The sequence below is a fragment of the Lepidochelys olivacea genome (assembly GCF_965140295.1).
Source record: "Lepidochelys olivacea isolate rLepOli2 genome assembly, chromosome: 10".
Classification (NCBI taxonomy): domain Eukaryota; kingdom Metazoa; phylum Chordata; order Testudines; family Cheloniidae; genus Lepidochelys; species Lepidochelys olivacea.
Window position 1 is genome coordinate 51,218,164 of NC_140420.1, and position 11,590 is coordinate 51,229,753.

Sequence of the window (11,590 nt, forward strand, 5' to 3'; positions counted from 1 at the left end):
TGATATAATCCCCCTTCAGAAAACTTATGACTTTACTGTAGGCTGCTGTAATCTGAAACAGTCCTAGCTTTGAGAGAGTAAATGAGCTAAGAAAGGACCTAAAACATAGGATAGGGAAACCTCTGCTACCTGAAGCTGGAACAGTAACACTAATGTTTTACAGGATTATTATTTTAACTTGGTGCTGGAATAAAATCTAAAGAGATCACTGTCAGACAAGCCCCTGTAGTTACTCTACAGCCTAAAGTACAAATAGAACAGATTTTAAGGTGGAAGAGTACATTTGACAGTATGGGGAGAGGAAAAAAATATAGGTCCTATTAAAAATACAGGACATAAGTTCCCTTGGCCTGCTAGTGTAAGTGGCAGGTAAACCTAACTTCTCCACTCCTTCTAAAGGTACTGTGAATTACAGAGAGGAATGGGGGAAGTCTCAGGGCCTCTATGCACTGTTTGAGGCAGGGTCATGTACTTGGTTTGTGGAAAAGAAAAAGCTGAGTTCTGGCTATAATGGCCCCTCTAGGTACTTATTCTGGTGGAAGTGCTCTTTTTCCAGTTTAGCTTATCATTTTGGCAAGTGTTTCAGCTAAACTGACATTACTTACCCGATTAAGTGTATTCATCACAAGGAATTATAGTTGTAAAAAGCTTTTCCTAGTAGACTAACTTATAGACATACCATGCCTTATCCTATTTGAGTTTTTGCTACTTAGCCATACTTATGCTAGGTGGTAAGACAGGCAAACAAAGCTGGTGCTCAAGTAAATGATTAATGAAAAGCTTGTTTTGTGTAGCAGTATGTTTGCCTAGAATCCATTATACTTCTGGACATTGTTGAGGAGGTAAAAACATAGTATTACTATACTAAACAGTCTAAAGGCTTGTTTAAACTAAACCTTAAAGCCCTAGCCTGAACTGCCTAGCAACAGAGGAATAAACTTTGAAAAGTTAACATGGAGACACTAAAGCAAGTTCGTTCTGAGATTGGCTACTGGACATAACACAGCCTCAGCTCAACATTTAGTTCTGGGCTGGCATACAGAACAAAGATTTATAGACTTATAACAGGCTTAATGATGAAAGGAGCATAAGACTCTACTTTTCAGACAGACTTCTGCTTGGTCCTAAGATGTTTTTATTGTAGGAAACAAGCTAACTTTACCATATGAAAAATATTTACATAAGACACACTAAGCTGGTATTGCAAGAGTCTTACATAAAATAGTAAAAATCTGCTTCCTGAGCGGTACTTCACTAAAGCTGTGGACCTTTATAGCAACTAAAAGATATGCACAGTCCATTTTCTCAGCTGCATAACTAGGAAATGTTAAGTTACATATAAAGACTATGAATACTTAAATATGAATTGGTTACAAACATATGGGCAACACAGCAACTCAATTTGCTGAAGACAAAAAAAAAAAAAAAAAGAGGTAGTGGCTATTGAAGCCATGCAGTTTTCATTGTGAAAATTAACATTCCAGATGACTCATCCATTCAATTTCATTTTAAGACGTCTGGCATTGCACTCCTGTTCTGGGACCTTCTTCATCTTCTTCATATACTTCTCTACTATTACGGCAAGTTTGCTCTCTTGGATCAAACTCTGTAAGTTCAACCTGATCCATGTCCTCTGTAATCATTACTTCTTCTCGTGGAGGAAGCAAAGCTTCCAATATAGGCAGTTTCTCCATGGGAAGCCACTGATGCTCTGGAAACATGACCTACAAATAAAAAATGTTTTCCCTGTAAGTAATTCCTTGCCTTACATTTCCATTAAACATGAAGGTGAATAAGCAGTGAACTTACCATAAACTGTATAATTAAATAGCCTTTGTCCAGTGGAGACTTGTAGATAGGCATCCCTTCATTAAGGATACATTTTAGAGCACCATGCTTTATCACTTCACCTGCCCACAAAGAGGGATCTGGAATCAGTATACATTTTGGTATCTTTACATTTGGGTTTACAGCCATAAAAGCAAAGCTTTGTAACAGGAAACATTCCTGGGTTTATGATTTTCTCTTCACCATTGCTGCGAAAGCCCATACAAACACAAGGGGATGCTGACTGTACACAAAGTGTAATGAGAAAAAAATGAAGTCTGTTCTCCAGTCTTAAAAGTAACCCTTAAAGAACAGTAGGTGAAAATCCAAGGGGGGGTAGAGGTGTGTGTGTGTGTGGGGGGGGGGGTTAGTTGGTTTCTCTTTAAGGGATTTTCTTGCAGAAAGTGTTTCAGCTGTATATGGACTCAGTAGCTTCCTGGTTCTTCACTCCAATTTTTAACTTCATAGATGTTTGACTCCCATTTTAGTTTTAGCAAAATTATAAAGCAATCAAAACCAGGATCTTATACTGGAAAGTGTCAAGCAACCTCATCTACAGGCAGTGCTATCCACTCCACCTGTAATAAAGGAAGCCAACAAGTTGGAGTTGGAAATAGAACGGGAGCAGGAACTCTGACAGAACTAACTCAATCAGATCAGGGTTGACTAATTTCTAAAATCCCATTCCTGTAACAAATTCAGTGGAACCTTAAACAGTGAAGTTTGACTTTTGCCAACTAACAAGCAATTTCTAAAAGAACAAGTAAAATTCTGAAAGCCTACCTGGTCTAGAAGTTATAAAAAGGACTCTATTATCCAGTGTTTCAATAGTCCTTTTGAAGCCACATAAAGACTCAGAGAGGTGAATTTTCATTTTCATAATTAAATCATGTCCTCGTCTCTGAAAGACACTATGATCCTTCTGATCCAGCACAATTATAACATCACCAGGTTCCAGGTCAGGTTCCTGATCACCTTCTCCATGAAATACCAACTTTTGCCCATCTTTCATACCTATAAAGGGTAATTTAAATTAATAGGTTTACTCTATACCGGTTTTGTTAGATACCAATACTGTAACATGTTTTAAGATCTCATTTTAACAAAACTAAATTTCTGGGACAAATCTGTACACTTCAAAGATTTACACTAAATTTGAGATTGAGCTACTATTTTAAGTATTCTTACCTTTATCAATGTGAACTTCTATGATCTTTTTCTCTCTGACAACTTTACATCCATTGCAATTGTCACATCTGTCCTTTGGGTTTATTCGTTCACCTTGGCCTTTGCATTCTGAGCACATAGTTTGAATTTGCTGTACCATACCAGGTCCAATCTGCTGAACAAGAACCTGCATTCCTCTTCCTTTGCACATGGGGCATTTTTCAATTGCTCCTTTCTTTCCACCATATCCTTGAGGTAGAAAGAAAATCTGAGGTCGACACCTTAGGGAAAGCTATTCCTTCATACCATTCTGCAATAAGACTGCTTGAACCCTAGTTCTTAGCATTAAGAGGGAAGTACACTTAGGATGTACTGCATGTGAAATCAGACACATTTGGTACATTCCCAGTTGCACACACTTGATTTCACCCTCCCTTCACATTTTAGCAATTTTCAGTGAATGATCAGCATATTTATCATGTCTTGGAAATGTAGCCATTTGGCATTCCAGCAGCATTCTAAAACAAAGCTGTCTGCTAGAATTTTACATAATTGTCTAGCGTCTTAACACTTGAAGATTTATGCTAGTCAACAAGGTCAGACAATTACGTAAGCATATGATGTTTAATGGACATATAAAAGAAGATTTTAAGAACATACATGGTTGGTTGTTTAATGTTGTAGAGAAGCGACCATCTTAACATCCTGTATTTGAATTTTATTATTGCTCCTTCGGGAACTAAAATCTAGGTTCTATTCACTAATATATGATAAGGCTACTGTTTTACTTGAAAGGAATGGCCTTATTTGTTGATAAGTACAGTGTAAAAAAGGTTTTCAGACCCTTTCATTGATGGCTAGGTGCCATGATAATGATGGGCTCTACAGAGATTCGTGTAGCCACTCAGTGCTTCTTTCCCTTTGTCTGTACCTTAAAAAGCTGAATTTTATATGATCCACATTACTGAAGTTCATACCTTTACACTTCTCACAGATTACATTCTTTTGTAGTGCCAACTTCCTTGTAACTCCATTATATAAGTCTTCAAGAGAGACACTCAATTGATGCACAACGTTCTTGCCTTCAAGGAAAAGAGTTTAGAAAAATTAAAGGCCAATACAAACATTATTAATGGCAATTTCTTATTATAGGGTCTCTAAACAGACTACTTGTTAGTATATGTTTAGGCTAACTGAGGAATCTCAGTTTGTTACAAATTTTAAAAAGCCAAATTCAATCCTGGTGTAAGCAAATGCAACTCCTGACAGCTTCCATGGAGTTGCATCCACTTACATGAGAACTTAATTTGGCCATAAATTAGGCAGCCATTATTAACCTCATTTTGTAGATTAACTGAGACAGCAAGACATTATTGGGGCATTGTAAACATGCGATCATGTCAATTTAGAAGCACTTTAATGCTAGAGCTGCCTTCATATTCCCTCACCAGTTTGTGGCATAATTTTAAAAAGTTTCTCTCCCCTATTACTAAACCCATAAAAATGGGGGATAGGCAGACAGTAAAACGACCTATACAGAAAGTGCCATCAAAAGCACAGCAAGAATTCTTAGTTTTTAAATTTTGTTCCCCCTATCCCCTCCAATCTTTTGTTTGTAGTGTTAGATGTTACATGTAACGCTTTGAAGTGTTATTTTCAAGTTGATAGTACCCTTTTAAGCAATCTGTCCAAGGTGTATCAGCAAGTCAGTTGCAGACCTAGAAATAGGTCCTGACTCCCAGTCCTCTGTTCTGGCCACTAAATCGTCTCTCCTCTAGATTATCCATGACCCATTTAACATAATCTAGCCATGTCACTGATTTTTTTTTTTTAGTATCAGCTACATGATATAAAATTATTTCTATAATCAACAGATCAGCTCATACTATACATGACCTATGCCGTTGCTATTAACAATATCCAAACTAGATGCATTTTAATAAAAATAGCAATACTGCAGCACAGGTGTCTTACGCACTGGTTCATAGTAAGTTTCTAGAACTTCTCTTTAGAGCTATGTACCTCTTCTCTCTCTATTCATTCGGCCTCCACCACCAAAGAACATGTCAAAGATGTCCATGGGTGAAGAGAAGTTGCTGCCACCCAAGCCTCCTTCTTTAATAGCCTGCTCCCCACCCTGGTCATAGATGTCCCTTTTCTTTGGGTCCGACAGAACTTCATAAGCCTGGGATATGAGCTTAAACTAAAAAAGAGAAAGAGAAAAGCTCTGAGCAACTATGACCAAGAGCAAGAATAACCTAGAAGTGAATCTCAAGAAAATTTGAACTGCAACAAGATTTTTCTGCAGTACTTGTAATCCTTTTGCGGCAGAAAGCACTGTCAACAGAAAGTTAGTTAAAATGTACAGATACCACCTGTGTTTTTGCAGTGTTTTCCCCAACACATATTAAGTGATTTCTATGCTGCACTAAGAGATGGTAAATACAAGTTACAACAAAGTCACATCAAGCCTTCTCAACTGTCTGCCACCAACAGCTATACATTCTGTTTGGGTGTTGTTTGCTTCCATTAGTTTTATTACAGAACACTGAAGTGCCATTGATAACTACTTCACTCACCACTGCAAGGATAGCAATGAAGGATTTTATATCCAGTTAAACCTGCAGGATTTAACTGTAATATTTTGGTCAAATTAGGTTTAACAAGCCTTTTATGACAAAAGGAAGAGGTACTTCACTGACATTAAGTGGTCAGAAAGTCAGTTTTATGTCTTGTCTAGAAGTGGACATATCCCTTGGTTTCAAGGGAAATTTTATTATATGAATCCAGATTTATAGTTCTCCTATTACTATGCAACAGGCTGAAGACAAAATGATGAACAACTGAACTTTTTTCTAGTGACCTGACTCATATGTCAGTTCTTTTGACTATTATTTTTATGATCTGTGTTCCTCATGATCTGCTGCTGTATATTGTTAGGGGGCTTATTCCTTCATCCGCTTACTTCCCTGGTCCTTCTCACATGAAGAGAGAGCAACAATACCCAAAGTCCAAAGGTGCAAACAATTCAATATTTATTGGGGTGAACTTCCAGCAAGCATGATTCCAGTTTCCTTCCTTAGTGCCCCCTTCCCAGCTCTGACACCACAGAGCCTTACACCTGTGTCCCTGTTCCCATTCCTGCCCTTAGCCAAACATGATTCCAATTTCCCCACCCCCATTCCCTGTTCCCATTTCCCCTTTTAGCAAAACATGAGTCCAATCCCCCCCCCCCACTTCCTGATTGACTGCAGACTATATAGTAAAACTTGAGTTCTGCTTAGCTATACCTTAACCAATCATTTTCCTGAAATTTAACTAACCAATCCTAACATATTGTAACATGATTATGTAACCAATTATATCCCACCACCTTACACCCAGCAAAATTAATTATACAGCAGACAGAAACAATCACAGAACCAGACAGAGATTATACAGACAAACAATAGCAAAGTGGGAACTATAATGACAAAACAATACAGAAGTGAGGATTTCACATCCCAGCTATTGATAAGTGTGTTCTTGCCAGACAGGATGCTATCAAACTAAGTTTCCTTTTACATTTTCTAGGCACTTCCCTTTCTCTGGAGATGAGAGGCACTATCAGGACAGGACTGTATTCCTAACAGCCCAATAGCACCTTATTTCAATGTGACTAGTTTGGAATGTGAGGTGGTGACCGGTTGCTTCCCAGCTTATGGCTGCTTCTGTTGCTTAGCCAAAGGCCTTAGCCTAAGAACAGGGCCTCAGACTGTCACAGTAAGAGATCGACCTTACACTGGCAGATAGTGATTTTGATTCTTTCTTTTATACCTCTAACCAGCCAAGTGATAAGAATACACCTAAATTCTTAGAGTATAGGCCTTTACAGACAGGCCTGACTATCTATATCCTAACACGTCACCTGCAGTTCTTTTCCCCTGACCAAGACTCCACTGTAAGGCAGTTAGAGTTCCTAAGTAAAGAGGCTAATCTTGCATTCTTTTTGACACAAGGTTATTTTCTTAGAGAAAAGACTGTCTACACTGTTTCTGAAAGGGTTTTTAATACCTATGGAGCCAGAGGTCTTAGATTACAACGGTACATGCATTAATAAAATGGCAAAATTCCAAAAATGGAAGACACAGCAGACCACATTACAGTAATTACATGCTAGACCCTGCTACTTCAATTTTTGTTCTGCACACTGCTCTTTAAGACTAGAGATACTGATTTCACTTATGCCCTTTGTTAAAGCAATTTCCAGAAGCTTCACTAAATTCATAAACCTACCACTCAGAGTACAGCTAGTTTTCTGAGCATGTAACTACACTGCTCTTGTCATCTCATCAAATGATGTTTGAGAAAGGCGCTTTCCTTCTGACCATCCACAAAAAAATTCTACTGTAGTTAATTCCACATAGAGAGCTGACATGGCTCCCTCTGGACAATTAAGTCACACATCTCCATTGTCTTTTTTTGCTGTTGCCATCACAAGCACAGCTCCAACAATTGTAACAGTAGTGTAGTACAGCAATACTGGTAGCAGTGCTTTACTTATCATGCCATTTAGCACTGCATGACAGTGATTAAAGTGCTCATAGCCGTCATTTGAGTCTTGTTTACAGCAGAACTAACACTGATGAACTGAATTTCTTAGCAACAGGATAGCACCAAAAAGTCCCATAAATCAGAAGAGACTGTAGGAACAAAAATGGTGTCAATCTACTTCTTCCACAAGCTTGTGACAGCTGAGCTAGCAATCCTCCCTCCCCCTTAAAGTTTATGAAAGCATATGAGATTATATGCTCCAAAGACATGAGCAAAAAAGTTAAGTCTCAAAAGGGTCTGGAAAATGCATTATGCTTAATTGGAAATACTCTTTACCGCAATAAGAACACTACATTCATTCGTTCAATATAGAACAGATATAACAGAAGAGAACCAGAACTAAATAATCCTTTACTCTGCATTTGTCAGGGTGGATAAAAATCAATGATTCAATTAAAAAAAATCAGATTTTTTAACTTAAATCTGATTTTTTTTGATAAAATTCTTTTTGAGGAAAAAACCTATCTAAAGATAGTTCTAATTAAGATACATTATAGCTCAAAAATATTTCATCATGGACTAGGATTATAAATACTAATTCTATAGTATGAGAGAATATATTCATGTAATGTTTAAGAAAAGTTTTGTAAATGAGTTCCAATAGTTTATGGATTAGGGACCCAATTTTACAGAGTTCCAGGGGCTTCTGTATAGATTATTTAGGTTAATCTTTCTATCTACCCAATGGGACTCAGTGCTCAGTGTAGAAGATACTATCAGAGATGCTTAGTTTTGCAGTTCTCAAAATGTGGATTGGTATCTCCAGAGATAACATGCTTGTTAACAGCAAATATGTTTTAAAATAAGTAAATAATAGATAACAGTGAGAAATAACAGACCTCAACCCCATTGTCCCTCTGAAAATTTGTGTACAGAGATTCAATCCCTAACCTCTCTCTAAAAGTGCAAAGTTTCAAAAAGTTCAATGACTAGAAGATTGCTGGGAGCGGAATAGATCTGGACAAGGAGAAGTCTGGAGATAAATGTGAGAAAGGAGGGACAGGCAGTAGAAACAAAAGTGAAACTGTTTGAGCAGCATATTCCAGAAGTCTTGAGGTCTTTCTGAGTGTAGCCTTCATTGATTTGAGATCTACCCTACCATTCTCTCACTAGAAAGGAAAACCTGTAATGGCAGCAGGCTGTAAAAGAGACCCAGTTTGGGAATAAGAACCATTCAAGAAATATATGTTTTCTGATGATGTTTTAAAGAAAGTCACACCAGTGAACTGGTGGAAGTCACTTAAGCACTTGGATTCAGAGACTGTTGAAGTGATAATCTCACTTTTAACAGCAGTAGCTTCTTCTGCCGGTAGAAAGAATATTTTCTTCCTTTGGACTAATTCATTCCAAATTGAGAAACAGTTTGGGACCTGAAAAAGAAGGAAAGCTTGTTCTCCTTTTCCAGATTATGAACAAACAGGAAAATGAAGATGAAGGAGTTAGCTGCAGAAGACAATATTTTAAGTTTCTCCTGTTGACCTGGCTGACATATTCTATTTAATTTTTGGGTTTTTTTTAGAATTTCATTTAACTATTTTAGTTAACAGTTTTAACAAAAACAAACCTGATTTTTAAAAACTTGAATATTTAACTAAATTCAAAAATTCATATGCTTGTTTTGTTAAAATATTATGTTTGCTGTTGAAGAAAAAAATCCAGAATACATAACATTATTGTTTTAGTTAAATAAAACAACTTAAATGTCTGTCTGGTGATGTTCTCCTCCTAATACAGCATGGCAAGAAAATCCTCCAAATGTTAATGTAATTAACCTGTTGAATTGGAATGGAGATAGCTATGTATGAAGTCACTGGGAGGTGAACTACTTCAATTAGCTTTGGTAAATGAAATAATCAAACAACCATTCATTTTTTGATATAGTTGTAAAACTAATCTGAAAAGTTTTCAAAAGAAATCACTTTAAAAATGTATAATGTGTACTTTCTAAAAATGAAACCTGCATCTACCTCCAAGTTGTGAAGAATATGTATTAAGGTTGTAACAACCAACAAGAATGCACATTTATGTAGAAATCCATGATTAAATCGAGTCTTCCTGACCAGTGATTTAAATCAATTCCATTTAAACCAAATCTACCCTGGCACTTGTAGAAAGCATCTGCTATTTAGGAGACCAATGGTCACTCATCTGCACATGACTAAATATAACTAACTTGCTTTTCATGGACCAATCAACAATCCTGATACCCAAGTGCTCCTAATTGCTCTTCTTTTGATACCATAGACATCAAGATACTGGGCAGTTGAGCCCCGTTTAAAATGTAAGTGGCATTATTCATGGAACTCAAGGCAAAGTCCTAGACACAGCCAAGTAAGTGGTCCTGTGGAAAGATCTTAGTGTAGAAATGCAGAACCAGATTAAAAAGCTAGTTTTCATGTGAGCCACAACCGTTTTGCTCATCCTAGAAGCTTGCCGAAAGCAGCACTTGTTATATGTCGAAACTGAAGCATGGTTTTCAAACGAGCTTTTAATTACGACTGGCTTTTCTGAACACAGCGTCGGAGGCCGTCCTCATGCGGCAAAGCCTCACCAGCTGGAACACCAGCAGCCAAGCAAGTCCCTTTGCAGCCGGCTGGCGATCGGAAGGCGCTAACGTGAGCGGTCCAGCCCCGGCCCGGCCGGCTGCTAGGGCAGAAGGGACAGCACCCGCCAACACCAAGGCTCTGGCGCGCCAGGGGAAAGCAACCCCGCGCCGCACGGCAGGTGCTTTTTACACACCGCCCCCTCCCCCCGGGCTAAGCAGCGTCTCTCTTGCCGGGCCCTAGCGTGATCAGGGAGACTTTACACCCCGCCTCCGGCTCTGCGAGACCCGGGGAGCCCCTGGGCAGGGGGGCCGAAGGGTTCATGGCTGCGGCAGGCCCCACCCCCCACAGGCGGTTGAACCGTAGTGCCGCCAGCCCGCGCGGTGCCCGCCGAGAGCCGGGCGCGCTCCATCACGTACCCGCTCGCCCTCGCTGGGGTTCTTGTCGGGGTGATACTTCAGCGCCAGCTTGCGGTAGGCGCGCTTGATCTCGTCCGAGGAGGCGCTGGGCTTCACCTGCAGGATGTCGTAGTATCCCGTTTCCTTCACCATGGCGCCCTGGGCGGGAGAGCGACACCAGCGTTAGGGGGCTGCGGGCCGGGGACCAGCGCTCCGTGACACGGCGCTGCCTCGCCCGGCCAGCGACCAGCCCCCACCCCGACCGGGGGCCCGCACGGCGCTGCCCGGCCCCGGCTGGGGACTGCCGGGCAGCTGGTGCCTAGGGCATAGGACGCCGGCCGGGAGGCGATCGGCTCCCTCAGGTCAGGCACCGGCTGATCCTTCCAGCCCCCAGCAGACATAGGGGCAGCCCTGACCCGGCGCCGCTGGGACCGGCCGCTCTTACCGCTATGGCACTCACGAGCCCCCGCACGCAACTGATTTAGTACTAGTTCGTAGCGCAGCGCCCGGCCAGCTCCGCAGCTTTTATAGCGGCAGCGCCGAACCTTCTGGAATGACGCCACCCTATGTCACAGTTCTGGAACGGTCTAGAATGCCTGCGCGTGACGTCACCGCCCAGCCCTTGTAGGAGGAGGAGCCGGGGCGGGACGCGCTTTGCAGCAGCCGCCTGCTGTTACTAGGCAACCGCTGCTGCTACCGGCGCTCACGGTACTGAAAGGGGCTTAGCTGTGTCCCCCCTCCCCCCATACACCGCACATTCAACGCCCTTCCCCGGAGAAACACTGTACACGGCCACTTCCGCTCCTCCCAGCCCAGACTGACCACGCCAGACACTCCGGTACTCAAAAAGAAAAGGAGGACTTGTGGCACCTTAGAGACTAACCAATTTATTTGAGCATGAGCTTTCGTGAGCTACAGCTCACTTACACACAGTCCCAGCACACCCTTCTGCTTGCTTGCCCACCACACCCCGAGAAACCCGCAGCAAAGCCACTTCCAGTGTTTTCCTCCCCACAAGACAGCACAGGCCTCCCCTCCACCTGAGACTTCCCCACCCACCTC

At 40.9% G+C, this 11,590-nt stretch overlaps 1 protein-coding gene across 1 annotated transcript; it reads right to left on the minus strand.

Moving 5' to 3' along the window:
* Positions 1-1,112: 1,112 nt before the first annotated feature.
* DNAJA4 (DnaJ heat shock protein family (Hsp40) member A4) lies at positions 1,113-11,119 on the minus strand. The gene is made up of 8 exons (XM_084642005.1): positions 10,974-11,119; positions 10,550-10,687; positions 5,017-5,197; positions 3,972-4,076; positions 3,016-3,243; positions 2,611-2,841; positions 1,810-1,910; positions 1,113-1,724 (listed from the first exon to the last, which is right to left on the minus strand). The coding sequence occupies exons 2-8, from the start codon at positions 10,679-10,681 to the stop codon at positions 1,509-1,511; spliced, it is 1,194 nt and encodes a 397-aa protein (XP_084498131.1). The 5' UTR covers positions 10,682-10,687; positions 10,974-11,119; the 3' UTR covers positions 1,113-1,508.
* Between the last annotated feature and the right edge of the window lie 471 nt (positions 11,120-11,590).

Coding starts and splice junctions, on each gene's coding strand:
- DNAJA4 (XM_084642005.1), bottom strand. CDS start 10,681: ATGGTGAAGGAAACGGGATACTACGACATCCTGCAGGTGAAGCCCAGC. Junction 5,198..10,549: donor ACCCCAGCGAGGGCGAGCGG/GTACGTGATGGA, acceptor TCTCTTTTTTAG/TTTAAGCTCATATCCCAGGC. Junction 4,077..5,016: donor AATGAATAGAGAGAGAAGAG/GTACATAGCTCT, acceptor TTTTCCTTGAAG/GCAAGAACGTTGTGCATCAA.